Source organism: Bufo gargarizans, chromosome 9, assembly GCF_014858855.1.
Source record: "Bufo gargarizans isolate SCDJY-AF-19 chromosome 9, ASM1485885v1, whole genome shotgun sequence".
Lineage (NCBI taxonomy): Eukaryota > Metazoa > Chordata > Amphibia > Anura > Bufonidae > Bufo > Bufo gargarizans.
The window spans coordinates 15,879,242-15,894,340 of record NC_058088.1 but is presented as its reverse complement, the minus strand read 5'-3'; the positions used below and the strand labels follow the sequence as shown (position 1 = coordinate 15,894,340).

Below are 15,099 nucleotides of genomic sequence, written 5' to 3'. Positions count from 1 at the left end.
CTCATCCTTCTCTGAGTGACGAGATGGCTGCAGTTTCTAAGCAAAAAGCCTACCATGGCATAGGAGATCTAGGGGAAAAAAATGTTTTTGTTAAACTAGGGTTGTACACATCTAACACAGCCCACAAATATAATGCACTGCCCCCCCAAATATACTGCACATCTACCCCCCAAATATACTGCACATCTACCCCCCAAATATACTGCACATCTACCCCCCAAATATACTGCACATCTACCCCCCCAATATACTGCACATCTACCCCCCCAATATACTGCACATCTACCCCCCCAATATACTGCACAGACACCCCCCCAATATACTGCACATCTATCCCCCAATATACTGCACAGACACCCCCCAAATATACTGCGTAGATAACCACCATATACTGCACATACCACTCAAATATACTGCGCAGACACACACAATATACTGCGTAGATAGCCCCCATAAACTGCGCAGACTACCCACAATAAACTGCGCAGACACCCTCCAATATACTGTGCAGACACCACCTATATACTGCGCACACACAACCCAATATACTGCACAGACACCCACCAATATACTGCGTAGATAGTCCCCCAGATACTGCACAGACAGCCCCCCATATACTGTGCAGACACCACCTATATACTGCACAGACAGCCCCCCATATACTGCGCAGACAGCCCCCCATATACTGCGCAGACAGCCCCCCATATACTGCGCAGACAGCCCCCCATATACTGCGCAGACAGCCCCCCATATACTGCGCAGACAGCCCCCCATATACTGCGCAAACACCCCCCCATATACTGCGCAGACAGCCCCCAATATACTGCGCAAACACCCCCCAATATACTGCGCGGACACCCCCCAATATACTGCGCGGACACCCCCCAATATACTGCGCGGACACCCCCCAATATACTGCGCGGACACCCCCCAATATACTGCGCGGACACCCCCCAATATACTGCGCGGACACCCCCCAATATAATGCGCAAACACCACCCAATATAATGCGCAAACACCACCCAAATATACTGCGCAGACACCACCTATATACTGCGCGGACACCCCCCAATATAATGTGCAAACACCACCTATATACTGCACGGACACCCCCCAATATAAGGTGCAAACACCACCTATATACTGCACAGACACCCCCCAAATATACTGCGCGGACACCCCCCAATATACTGCGCGGACACCCCCCCAATATAATGTGCAAACACCACCTATATACTGCGCGGACACCCCCCAATATAATGTGCAAACACCACCTATATACTGCGCGGACACCCCCCAATATACTGCGCGGACACCCCCCAATATACTGCGCGGACACCCCCCAATATAATGTGCAAACACCACCTATATACTGCGCGGACACCCCCCAATATAATGTGCAAACACCACCTATATACTGCGCGGATACCCCCCAATATAATGTGCAAACACCACCTATATACTGCGCGGACACCCCCCAATATACTGCGTAGATACCCTGCCATATACTGCACAGACCTCCCTATATGATAGTCAGACCTCCCCCCATAAACTGCGCAGACCACCCTATATAATGCACAGACAGCCCCCCATATATATATATATATATATTTAATGGCCATCAGATCTCCCTACCCCCACACTGCGCAGGCGCGGAGATCGGATTGATGTTTTGTAGTTAGCCGCGCTTGCGCACTGGCCCGTAATTTCTCCCTACCCTAAGGCTGGTGAGGCTCTCCGGCGCATGCGCAGTGTCCCGGTGTCTAGCTAAGCTTCTGAACAGCTGCTGTGAGACTTCCCTGACCCGTCGTTTTGCGCCTACACCTCCTCACGTCATTTCCGTTGAGACCGGAAGTGACGAGGTAGGGAAATGTAAACGGCTCTACTGCTTTTCTTTAATTGGTCGGCGGCGGAATCCAAGCCTCGAATTCAGAATGGGCCAAAGGAGTCCTGATTGGTGGATTCATTGCTGGAACGCATGCTCATACTTCCGGCAGTCTTCAGAGCTGTGCGGCTGAGAGTAGTGTGCCTGCATGCCGGGGAGAGAGAGGCAAGGTCAGTGTGTGGAGAGACGGGCAGGAGATGGAGGTACACCGTGCAGCACCCAGATAACACTCTCTAGTACCTGTGCGCATATAGTGCCCCAGTAATACTGCTGCACAACTCCTAAATATTATATTCCCTAACTGTGCCCATGTAATACCACTGTATAGTTCCTCAATAATACTACCATATAATGCGCCCACATAGTAGCTTTATTTAGTGCCCAAGTCATTCAGCCATAAAGTCTATAAATAGCACTGTGTCCATATAATACCTCCATATAGAACCCAAGTAATATCATACAATTCCTAAATAATACTCCCGAATATTTGTGCCCATATAATAGCAACATATATTTTATCCAAATAATACCGCTATACAGTTCCTAAGCAATATGTTCCCTAGCTGTGCCCACACAGTAGCTCCCTATAGTGCCCATGTAATATTGCTTTACAGTCCCTAAATAATACTCTCAAACTGTGCCCATATAATACCTCTATAGTGCCTTAATAATACTACCATACAATTCCTAGTAACTGTGCTCATATAGTAGCTCCAGACATTACTACCGCCACTACTACAGTTCCTAAACTGTGCCCACATACCGTAATTATGCACCTTAGTGTCTAAATATCATACCGTGCCCATATAATACTACCTTTCCATACCCAATCATGCCACCTTACACACTAATACGCACTTGGCCGACCAGATCTCCCCGGGGCGTTATACATCTCATTATTATGTCTTCTAGGGCCCCTCCCCTAAAATGCTCCGCCTCTTAATTGACACCAACCGCAGTGTCATTGGTCGAGCCCCCCACAGAGGCGCCGCCACAGAGCGGATTAAGAGGGATGAGAGACGGCGGCGCCAGCAGTGTCAGCTGGAGGAGGCGGCCTCTCAGGAAGCGGTATGTAAAACTTTATTAGTGTGCGTTTGTGTGTACATATTTATAATTTAATTCATATTTCCAATTTTTCACCGTCAGGTGTCGCCAGGTAAAGGCCGGCGCTGGCAAGACAAAGAGACCATTGAGTACGAAGGTCGTACAGCGCCAGGAGAAAAGAAAGGTAGGACGCCGTACGGTCAGCACTGTCCAGGTTTCAGATGCTGTTCTGCTGCTTTCCCTGCAGTACGGTAGAACTAGTGTTGTCAGTGAGATATTACTGCCTGTAACGAGCGGCATCACAGCTCCGTGGGAGAGATGGCCTCTGAGAGGCGTAGGTATTCAGTATGCCCTTTGTGCACCGTTTATCTGGGCAAAGTAAGGCAGTATTGTGTACTGCTTGGCTCTATATGGGCACAGTATGGCGCTTTATCATTATATTAGTTCTGTTTGGCGCTGTATGGCTCACTATCTGCTAAGGATAGTTCTACATGGGCACCAGTGCCCTCTCTGCCTACTACCCTACTGCTGCTCCTCATCAGTGCATCATGTTTCGTTCCTAGACACGGGCAGCCCGCTCCCCGCAGCGTACAGCCCCCGATATGTGGAGGCCGCGTGGTATTCCTGGTGGGTGAAGCAAGGATTCTTCAAGCCGGAGTACCAGGTGAGCGGCAGCCCTTACACTTAGATCTGCGCCGTCTTGTTCATGTGCGGCTTACAAAATTCCCGACATCCCATCATGTCAAAGGTCTACACGTGTGACCGCTAGTGGATTGGCCATTGTCTATAGATGTGGTCGGCACTTTTCTGTGCAAGGACATTTCTGGTTGTGCCAATCATGCAGATGCAGGAGCGGTTGTCAGTGACAGCTGTTCTCCACCTAGATGTTTTTTTTGTTTTTACTATACCTAACTTCTTCATCACTAATGAGGTCTCTATATTTTTTGAGCCACTTCCTGCTCCGGCCCCAGCTGTCATAGGGGCAGGGTGTCTGCATGAGCTGCTGGGTCTTAGCAGAACCACATCAGCTCTGCAGCCCTATACAACCTCTCTGCGGGCTGTATTCCCCCTGTAACTAATAACTAACAAGAAAGATGTAAAATTTAGAAAAATGACAAATTTATTATTATTTTTATTTATTTTTTTACATTTCCCAGGGTATAAAAAATTAAAATACCAAAATAAAAATGACATAAAAACAAAGCTTCCTGGGTCACCAAAAAAACCCAACAAAAATTATTTACATAACCGAATGGGGAAAAATGCGCCTGGTCAGGGCAGGTTAAATGACCCAGTTGTGAACCAGTTAAAGTCCATCTAGTGTAAAACAGAAAGAAGATTGACAGGATAAAAGGGGGATGCAGCTGCAGTTCTCGCTTTTTCAATGACAAGGGGGAGGAGAGCAGGAGGAAGGAGATATGCGGTAGGTTCAGAGAACATCTGACATCATAGCAGGAAGTGCCGCCCCCTCAGCCGGCATAGAGAGGAGATCTACATTTACAAGACCCCAGATCTGCAGGTTACCGTCTTTTTATTGCCACCATGTACATCTATGACACAGATCTAATTGATAAGAGATTTCTTGTTTCTGTTTCTGCAGCGTCATCTCCCCCACGCAAGGCCGGAGGTCTTCTCTCTCTGCATCCCTCCTCCCAACGTCACTGGCTCCTTGCACCTCGGCCACGCTCTGACAGTAGCCATTGAGGATTCTCTTGTGCGGTGGTGAGTTTTTAATGTACCGTACTTTGTTTCATTTCTTCACCATTTGCAAGATTTCTGCTTGCTGTCAGTGAATGCGAACACTCTACCAGAGCCTGAAAACCAAGCACAGGCCTATTACCTCTCACAGCTGAAGGTTTGCCACCATTGTATCCATAATGTGAGCTCAACACATCAGCACACATCTTTCCTCTGCTTACAGTGTGTGTACATGAGAAATAACACTATTTCTGGCCATTATGTCACTTGTATCCTGCACTTTATTTTTATTTTTTTTTTAGCAGTTTTCACCTGTGCGTGCTGAATGTCTAGTTTGCAGTTGTCACAGAGATGGTGGGTGGAGAATAGCTGTCATCCACTGCACGTAGAAGGTAGAAGAGAAACTGCTTCCTAACCTTCTCTTACTCAGGAACAGCCCCATGATCATGGAGGATATTACAGAGAAGTACTATCCTGCGTGGATGTGAATAAAGCACTGAGGAAATTTATATCTTGGCCCACGTAGCTCCAGCCATCTTCATGTCTCTGTGTGCTCCTGCTCACTCCTCATTGCACTCTTCTCCATAGACTCGTATTGACATATGTTATATGATCCTCCAGTGGAGTTAATCCGTTCTGGATGGGTTTAAGGGTCACAAACTTTTTAAAAAACGTTTGCAATGTCATACAGACGTATCAAAAATTTAGATCGGTGGGGGCCTGAGGGCTGAGACCCCACCTGTCCCTACGAGAAAGAAGCATGCACATAGCATTCTCTCTCTGCATGAGATGGTCTCTATTGGCCCATCTCGATTCCATCCTCAGCGATAACTGAGCAGACAATGCACACGTTTCTCTTCCCTTGTCTCTATGAAATATAATTTTTTTTTCCTGAAAAGTTATTGACCCTTTAAGAAATAAAAGCAATTAACTAGTGGGGGGCGGGGGGACTGCTGATGTCCTGACATTTCCCTCTGATAACACATATTACAAAGTTTCTTGTGGTCGCTTATACTATTGATTCATGTAAAGTTGTGTAAAAAGTTAGTGACCATTAAATAAAGAAATACGCAGGTGTACGATGAGGCATAAGAGGTCTGTGCACCAGAAGATAAAATCGGCAAGGAGGTAGATTTCTGGTGTAATGTGTTGGGCCACTGAAGTCCTGATCACTTTTTTTTGGTCAATGGCATTGGGGGACACAGCACCATGGGTATATGCCCAGCTGCCACTAGAAAAGAAAAGTGTTTTCCATCCAGATGGGCTATACCCTCTGCACAGACACTAAACTAACCAGGGCACACTCACGTTCTGACACCAGGTCCCGCAAATGACCTCGGGGTTGTCACAACCATGTCCCGCTCTTCCTCGGCATCTTCGGGTCATTCCCAGGACAGGTCTGAGGCTGGCAACGAATCCTCCCCTGCCACACCTTCCACACCTTCCACCGCCTCGGGGGACTCCTCTGACTCTGATTCCGGATCAAGGCAGAGCACTGCCCTGTCTACGGCCATGCAGGATCTCATCAGGGCAGTTAGGGACACTCTCCATGTGCAGAAAGACCCCTCCTCCTCGGCTCAGGGATCCGTATCATTTCGCCGTTCCAGGCGCCCCGTTTTCATTCTCCTAACCATGCGGATCTGGACGCACTCCTGGCCAAGGAGTGGCATCACCTGGATAGGCGTCTTCAGCCTGCCAAGGGTTCGGACGTCCTCTTTCCTTTTTCCGAGGAGTCCATTACTATGTGGTCTGTCCCTCCTCAGGTAAATCCACAAGTGGCCCGACTTGCTAAGGCCACCACCCTTCTTTTGGCCGACGCGACATGATTGTCTGATCCATTGGACAAGAAGATAGACTCTTTGTCCAAGTCTGCATTCGTTGCAACAGGTTCCGCTATCCGCCCCGCCTTTGTCGCGTCTTGGATGGCTAAGGCCTGTGTGGTCTGTGCCAAACAGCTTGTTCGGTCCTTACCCCCGGATTCTGCTCAGGGTGAGCGCCATCTCCTTGCCTCTCATCTTCTCCATGCCTCCAAGTACCTTTGTGATGCTTCCCTGGAATTGGCACGCCGCTCTAGTAGGGTGGCTGCTAACTCAGTGGCCATCCGCCGCACAGTTTGGCTTCGGGCCTGGGCTGCGGATGCTGCCTCCAAAAAGGCTCTCATATCTCTTCCATTCCTGGGTGGTTGGCTTTTCGGGAAGCGTTTGGAGGAGCTTATTTCTGAGGCCACGGGTGGGAAACGTTCCCTCCTGCCCCAGAACCATTCCCGCCGCCGTCCTATGCCTTAATCGCGGTCTCAGTGTTTTCGCTCCTTTCGGGACTCCTCCTCCCGTCAGGACAAAAAGACTGCTCATCCTTCCTTCAAGGCCAAGCCCTCCTGGCACGCCCTCCCTAAGCCTTCCAAACCCCAGTCTGCAAACCTGTTATCTGCATGACTGGTTTCCCCCGCTCGAGTTGCCCCCTCAGGTGGGGGGGGGGGGGGGTCGTTTGCTCTCTTTTCAGGATCAGTGGAGCGCAACCGTAGATGATGCCTGGATTCTGGAAGTAGTTTCGTCTGGGTACAAAATTTAATTTTCTGCCCTTCCCACGGGTCAATTTTTCCAGTCGTTGCAGCCCAGGTCCTCCTCCCTAGTTGGCACTCTTTTTCAGGCCATTCATTCCCTTCACGTTCATGGGGTGATTGTTCCTGTACCGATCTCGGAACATTTTCTTCAGGGGTTTAACTCAAACCTCTTCACGGTTCCGAAGAAGGACGGTTCTCTTCACCCCATTTTGGATCTGAAGGCACTCGATTATTTTGTCTGAGTCCGCCACCTTCTTATGGAGTCCCTCAGGTCGGTGATTGCTTCCTTTTGAGGTGGGAGAGTTTGTCGTCCATCGACATCCGAGACTCCTATCTGCATGTCCCCATAGCTCAGTCTCCTCAGAGGTACCTTCACTTTGCGGTAGGTTCTCTGCATTTTCAGTTTGTGGCGTTGCCCTTCGACCTGGCGTCTGCTCCGAGGGGCTTTACCAAGGTGTTGGCTCCCCTGGTCGCACTTCTCCGTGTCAGGGGAGTTGCAGTAATACCCTACCTGGACAATCTTCTGGTGAACGCTCCGTCCTGGGAGGACAACCTGTCCAGCCTCCACATCACCATGTCTGTGCTGTCCCAGTTCGGTTGGCTAGTGAATCACACCAAGTCCTCCCTGGTTCCCAGTCAGAGGATGGAATTCCTAGGCATGGTCCTCAACACTCGCCTTTGCCGAGTGTTCCTGGCTCTCCAGTCAGGGGTGACTCGCCTTTTGCGAGCAGTCTCCTCTGCCCATCAAGGCGTGCATGCGCATTCTGGGCGGGATGGTTGCCACCTTTGAGGCAATTCCTTATGCCCAATTCCATACCCGAGCCCTTCAGCTCTCAATTCTTGCCCGGTGGAACAGGTCCCCGTCAGGCCTCGATCGCCCGATCCGCCTGTCCCCTCATGTCCGCCGGGACTTGCGCTGGTGGCTGAACCCACTGACCATCTCCCTCGGCAGATCCTTCCTTCCCCTCCGTTGGAAGTTGATCTCCACAGATGCCAGCCTGACAGGTTGGGGGGCAGTCTTCGGGTCTCTCACGGCCCAGGGTTAGTGGTCGATGCGGGAGAGCTCCCTACAGATCAATATCCTGGAACTCGGGGCCATTTACCTGGCTCTGTCCTGTTGGACTCACCACCTCCGCGGTCATCCTGTCCAGATTCAGATGGACAACTCCACTGCTGTGGCTTATTTGAACCACCAGGGGGGCACCAGAAGCGCGGCGGTCCTGAAGGAAGCCAGCGTCTCGACCCGGGGGAGTGGTCTCTCCTCCATTCAGAAGTGTTTCAACAACTCTGTCAGCGCAAGGGAATCCCAGACTTGGATTTTTTCGCCGCCCGTGTGAACCACAAATGTCCGCTTTACGTCCCCAGGTCTCTGGATCCTCAGGCTCTGGCGGTAGACGCCTTGGTTCTCCTGTGGTCCCATTTCAGTCTCCTAGATCTCTTCCCTCCCCTTCCGCTTCTTCCTCGGGTACTCAAACGCCTCAAAATGGGTCGGGTACCAAGGTGGTTTCTTCCTTCCACATTAATGAGGAGATTGTACCGCCTTTATTCTGTCCTAGCCCCTCTCATCCCATAGAGCGGTCTCTCCACCGTCTGAATGTGGTTCGGGCGCTCCGGCCGTATCTCCAGCTAACGGAGTCCTTCCATCGATCTGACTCTCTTTGTTGTCCCTGAGGGCTCACGTAAGGGTTTACAAGCCTCCAAAGCCACCATCTCCCGTTGGATTAGGTTGGCCGTCAATGAAGCCTATGTGGCGAAGGGTCATGAGCCCCCCTTCCGGTTGACCGCTCACTCCACTTGGGCGGTCGGGGTATCATGGGCGGTCCGGCATTTAGCCTCTGCTTCCCAGGTCTGCAAGACCGCCACCTGGGCCTGAGTTCACACCTTCTCCAGATTTTACCATTTTCATTCCTTGGCCTCTGCTGATGCCAGTTTGGGTCGCAAGGTTCTGAAAACGGCTGTGCTCTAGGTTCTTCGCGTGGCTGTTTCTTCCCACCCTTAGGGACTGCTTTGTGACGTCCCATGGTGCTGTGTCCTCCAATGCCATTCACGAGAAAAATTTATTTTTGTACTTACCGTAAAATCCTTTTCTTGTTGGATGCATTGGGGGACACAGATCCCACCCTTGTTGTTGTTGTTGTTGTTGTTGTTGTTGTTGTTGTTGTTGTTGTTGTTGTTGTTGTTTTTTTTTTTTTTCTTCGTTCAGGTTTTCCGGATTTCCCGGGACTCTTTTTAATAATGGTCCTCTTTCTGGTTTAGGACATGTTGGCTTCACTGTTTTGAACCAACTGGTTAGTGTAGTGTCTGTGCAGAGGGTATAGCCCATCTGGGTGGAGCCAACACTTTTCCTTTCTAGTGTCAGCCTCCTAGTTGCAGCTGGGCATATACCCATGGTGCTGTGTCCCCAATGCATCTAACAAGAAAAGGCTTTTCCGGTAAGTCCAAAAATCCATTTTTAGGATATCGGGAAAGTCACAAGTCACAAATTTTGGAGTAGAGCAGGACTTGCGCCAAAATGTGTGACTTATCTTTACCAGAAAACTGCCGGAGAAGTTTAACACATTCCATACACCACTTGCCCATCACAGTCAAAGTGACTCAACGCTCAGCCGAGAGCTTCTGCCCCTTAGTTTTTGCAATCAGTGGGGGGTCTCAGCAGCCAGACCCCCGTCAATTAGAACCTCTGATGTTTGTTTGGTCGTTAAATTGAATTAACCTGATGCGAAGTGAATCATGGATTCCATAGTCCTAAGTGTAAGTGCTCTCTTTTTTTTTTGCCAGGAGGAGGATGCTGGGTCAGAAGGTCCTTTGGGTGCCAGGATCGGACCACGCGGGGATTGCCACTCAGGTACGGCACTTGATCGGTTATCGACACAGTGTTGGATATTTCGGCATGGGTAGCTTGCAGCGTTTTTGCCCTAGGACACAATGGGAACCTCTTGGACTTTAGGCCTTCCAGGTCTGCTGTGGTTGCATGAGACAAGCTGTAAAGCTGTGCAGTGCACATTATCTTTGTGGCCATTCATATGATGTGATTTGAACCCTTTGTGGTTTCCAACCTTTAGTTGTTCCGTAACTATAACTCCCAGCATGCCCTGACAACCTGCTGCAACTCCTGGAGACCCGCAGATTGGAGATGTTAATAGGACATCTGGTAGATGAGGCCCTCTGAAGAGTCTGCATTGATTGAGATCTTATTTTCCTTCCAGACTGTGGTAGAGAAGAACCTGCATAAGGAACGAGGCGTCTCTCGGCATGATTTGGGTCGGGAGGAATTTCTCAAGGCCGTGTGGGAATGGAAGGAGAGGTAAGTGGAATAGAGGAATAGATCTGTGCATACAATCCCATACAGGACTGAGTCCTCATCGTGTCTCATGTCTTCCTTCTTGAAGTAAAGGGGATAGAATTTATCACCAGCTGAAATCTCTTGGAGCTTCTCTTGACTGGGACCGATCCTGCTTTACCATGGACAAGGTAATCTGCTGTCATTTCTGTGGGCAACAGACTCCACGAAAGGCCATGCTGGTTATTTTCATATTGTGCGAGCTCCCATTCTACTGATACATCCCCTGTGCAGCCATATAGTTAAAGGGGTTTTCTGGGATTTTTTATCTGATGACACATCCTCTGGATAGGTCATCAGTGTCTGATCGGTGGAGGTCTGACACCTAGAACCCCTGCAGATCAGCTGTTTGAGAAGGCACCAACGCGCTACGGACTTCTCGCTGCTTTCTCTAGGCCGAGTGGCGACACGCCCATAGGGAAACCTGCAAGAAAGCCTCAGTGCTACTGCGAATGCCAATGCCTTCTTAAACAGCAAGTCAGCAGGGTCCCCATGATCAGATACGGATGACCTTGGATAGGTCATCTGGTAAAAATCTCAGAAAATCCCTTTAAATGATGCAATTCCGCAGCCACTATTAGGGGGAGCTCACGACATACAAACTTATGCAGCCCCCACTGAAATAACTATAACATATTTGTGAGCTCCCCCTAGTGGTGACTGCAAGCAATCAGAATTGTATCTTTACAATCTATGGCGGGGGGGGGGGGGGGGGGGGGCTCTTTATGTGAAAAATGGAGTTCTGGACTCTGTAACGCTCTACATTAAAAAATCTGGTAATTGGGCATCTTTTATCAGTTAATCCAGATTACTAGATTTTGTATTCCCTGGCACACACCAGCATAGATATACTTACCTTGAGTGGTATCCAATCTGCAGGATGAACGGACAGTCTCTGGGTTGATTGTGACTGTGACGCTACATTATTAGGGTCTTTACAGGACAGGTCATATTAAACACCCCACCACATGTCCGTTTCCCACATGCTGGAGCATCCTCAGCTTCATATATGTAATTAGGGGTAGAGTTGTTGCGATACCAAATTTTTGATTCGGTTTCGATACCATGAAAAAGTATTGCGATACTCGATACCATTCGATACCACGCGAAAAAAAAAATAAACCAAAAAAGCCACGTGCATTCCGCATGTTTAAAAATGGCGAATCGCGCAGTTTTTATTAATTTTTTTTCTGTTCCGGCGTTCACCACCTAGATTTTTTTTTTTATATTTTAATAATTTGGACTTTTCTGACGTGGCGATATGTAATATGTTTATTATTTATATATTTTATATATGTGAAATTGGGAAAAGGGGGTCATTTATACTTCATATTTTGGTGGGGTTTTTTTTACTTTTTTTTTTACACTTTTTATTTAACCCCTTAAGGACCGGGCTCATTTTCACCTTAAGGACCAGGCCATTTTTTGCAAATCTGACCAGTGTCACTTTAAGTGCTGATAACTTTAAAACACTTTGACTTATCCAGGCCATTCTGAGATTGTTTTTTCGTCACATATTGTACTTCATGACACTGGTAAAATAAAGTCAAAAAAATTAATTTTTTTGCATAATAAAATACCTAATTTACCAAAAATTTGGAAAAATTAGCAAATTTCAAAGTTTCAGTTTCTCTACTTCTGTAATACATAGTAATACCCCCAAAAATTGTGATGACTTAACATTCCCCATATGTCTACTTCATGTTTGAATTATTTTGGGAATGATATTTTATTTTTTGGGGATGTTACAAGGCTTAGAAGTTTAGAAGCAAATCTTGAAATTTTTCAGAAATTTACAAAAACCCAATTTTTAGGGACCACTACAGCTCTGAAGTCACTTTGCGAGGCTTACATAATAGAAACCGCCCAAAAATGACCCCATTCTATAAACTACACCCCTCAAGGTATTCAAAACTGATTTTACAAACTCCGTTAACCCTTTAGGTGTTGCACAAGAGTTATTGGCAAATTGGGATGAAATTTGAGAATTTCATTTTTTTGCCTAATTTTCCATTTTAACCCATTTTTTCCACTAACAAAGCAAGGGTTAACAGCCAAACAATACTGTATCTTTATTGCCCTGACTCTGCTGTTTACAGAAACACCCAATATGTGTCCGTAAACTACTGTACGGCCACACAGCGGGGCGTAGAGTGAAAGGTGCGCCGTATGGTTTTTGGAAGCCAGATTTTGCTGGACAGTTTTTTTGACACCATGTCCCATTTGAAGCCCCCTGATGCACCCCTAGAGTAGAAACTCCATAAAGTGACCCCATCTAAGAAACTACACCCCTCAAGGTATTCAAAACTGATTTTACAAACTTCGTTAACCCTTTAGGTGTTGCACAAGAGTTATTGGCAAATTGGGATGAAATTTGAGAATTTCATTTTTTTGCCTAATTTTCCATTTTAACCCATTTTTTCCACTAACAAAGCAAGGGTTAACAGCCAAACAAGACTGTATCTTTATTGCCCTGACTCTGCTGTTTACAGAAGCACCCCAAATGTGGCCGTAAACTACTGTACGGCCACACAGCGGGGCGTAGAGTGAAAGGTGCGCCGTATGGTTTTTGGAAGCCAGATTTTGCTGGACAGTTTTTTTGACACCATGTCCCATTTGAAGCCCCCCTGATGCACCCCTAGAGTAGAAACTCCAAAAAAGTGACCCCATCTAAGAAACTACACCCCTCAAGGTATTCAAAACTGATTTCACAAACTTTGTCAACCCTTTAGGTGTTGCACAAGATTTAATGGAAAATAGAGATACAATTTCAAAATTTCACTTTTTTGGCAGATTTTCCATTTTAATATTTTTTTTCCAGTTACAAAGCAAGGGTTAACAGCCAAACAAAACTCATTATTTATGGCCCTGATTCTGTAGTTTACAGAAACACCCCATATGTGGTCGTAAACTGCTGTACGGGCACACGGCAGGGCGCAGAAGGAAAGGAATGCCATACGGTTTTTGGAAGGCAGATTTTGCTGGACAGTTTTTTTGACACCATGTCCCATTTGAAGCCCCCCTGATGCACCCCTAGAGTAGAAACTCCAAAAAAGTGACCCCATTTTAGAAAGTACGGAATAGGGTGGCAGTATTGTTGGTACTAGTTTAGGGTACATATGATTTTTGGTTGCTCTATATTACACTTTTTGTGCGGCAAGGTAACAAGAAATAGCTTTTTTGGCACGTTTTTTTTTTTTGTTATTTACAACATTCATCTGACAGGTTAGATCATGTGGTAATTTTATAGAGCAGGTTGTCACGGACGCGGCGATACCTAATATGTATACAATTTTTTTTATTTATGTAAGTTTTATACAATAACTTCATTTTTAAAACCCAAAAATTGTTTAGTGTCTCCATAGTCTAAGAGCCATAGTTTTTACAGTTTTTGGGCGATTATCTTGAGTAGGGTCTAATTTTTTGCGGGATGAGATGACTGTTTGATTGGCACTATTTTGGGGTGCATATGACTTTTTGATCGCTTGCTATTACACTTTTTGTGACGTAAGATGGCAAAAAATAGCTTTTTTTACACTTTTTTTTTTCTTTTTTTTACGGTGGTCACCTGAGGGGTTAGGTCATGTGATAATTTTATAGAGCCGGTCGATACGGACGCGGCGATACCTAATATGTATACTTTATTTTTATTTATAAAAGTTTTACACAATTATTTTATTTTTGAAACAAAAAAAATCATGTTTTAGTGTTTCCATAGTCTAAGAGCCATAGTTTTTTCAGTTTTTGGGCGATTATCTTGAGTAGGGTCTCATTTTTTGCGGGATGAGATGACGGTTTTATTGGTACTATTTTGGCGTACATGCGACTTTTTTGATCACTTTTATTACCTTTTTTGGGAAGTAAGGTGGGCAAAATTTCAATTTTCTCATAGTTTTTATTTTTTATTTTTATGGCGTTCACCGTGCGGGGAAAGTAACATGACCGTTTTATAGATCAGGTCGTTACGGACGCGGCGATACCTAATATGTGTAGTGTATTTTTTATTTTATTTTTATTCAGTGATAAATGTTTTTTTATTTTATCTTAACTTTTTTCACTTTTTTAAAAAAAATTGGACCCAGACCCACTTGGTTCTTGAAGATCCAGTGGGTCTGATGTCTGTAAAATACAGTACAGAAACTATATAGGTTTCTGCACTGTATTTTACTTACACTGAACAGATCTATGCTTTCAGCACAGATCTGTTCAGCACCATGGACAGCAGGACGCCTGAGCAGGCGTCCTGTTGCCATGGGAACCTTCCCCGTCTGTCACAACTTCGCAGACGGGGAAGGGTGAGGACGGGGCTTCGGGGGGCTCTCTGGGGGCTCTCTCCCTCTCCCATCGGGGGGCTGCAAAGGCACAGCAGCCCCCCGATCGGAGAGGGAGGGAGCTCCTTGCGCTGTTAACCTTTTCCATACAGCGGTCCGTACGGACCGCTGCATGGAAAGGGTTAAACGGCTGACATCGCATCACCGATGTCAGCCGTTTATACCAGGGTGCCAGCAATGTGCTGGCACCCTGGTATAACCCACTAGACGCCAACGATTATGCAATGGGAGGCGGGCGGGG

At 46.9% G+C, this 15,099-nt stretch overlaps 1 protein-coding gene across 2 annotated transcripts in view; it reads left to right on the top strand.

Annotated features, from left to right (window-relative positions):
* The first annotated feature begins 1,926 nt into the window (after positions 1-1,926).
* Positions 1,927-15,099, top strand: part of VARS2 (valyl-tRNA synthetase 2, mitochondrial) — a 47,322-nt gene continuing 34,149 nt past the window's right edge. Inside the window, exons 1-8 of one of the 2 annotated variants that reach the window (XM_044305443.1) lie at positions 1,927-2,055; positions 2,798-2,953; positions 3,032-3,113; positions 3,493-3,593; positions 4,530-4,651; positions 9,966-10,032; positions 10,394-10,491; positions 10,577-10,658. In XM_044305443.1, coding sequence (XP_044161378.1) covers positions 2,813-2,953; positions 3,032-3,113; positions 3,493-3,593; positions 4,530-4,651; positions 9,966-10,032; positions 10,394-10,491; positions 10,577-10,658 — 693 coding nt within the window. In that variant the 5' untranslated portion in view covers positions 1,927-2,055; positions 2,798-2,812. Of the gene's footprint in view, positions 2,089-2,797; positions 2,954-3,031; positions 3,114-3,492; positions 3,594-4,529; positions 4,652-9,965; positions 10,033-10,393; positions 10,492-10,576; positions 10,659-15,099 lie in introns of both variants that reach the window. The other variant, XM_044305442.1, reaches the window with a different exon arrangement.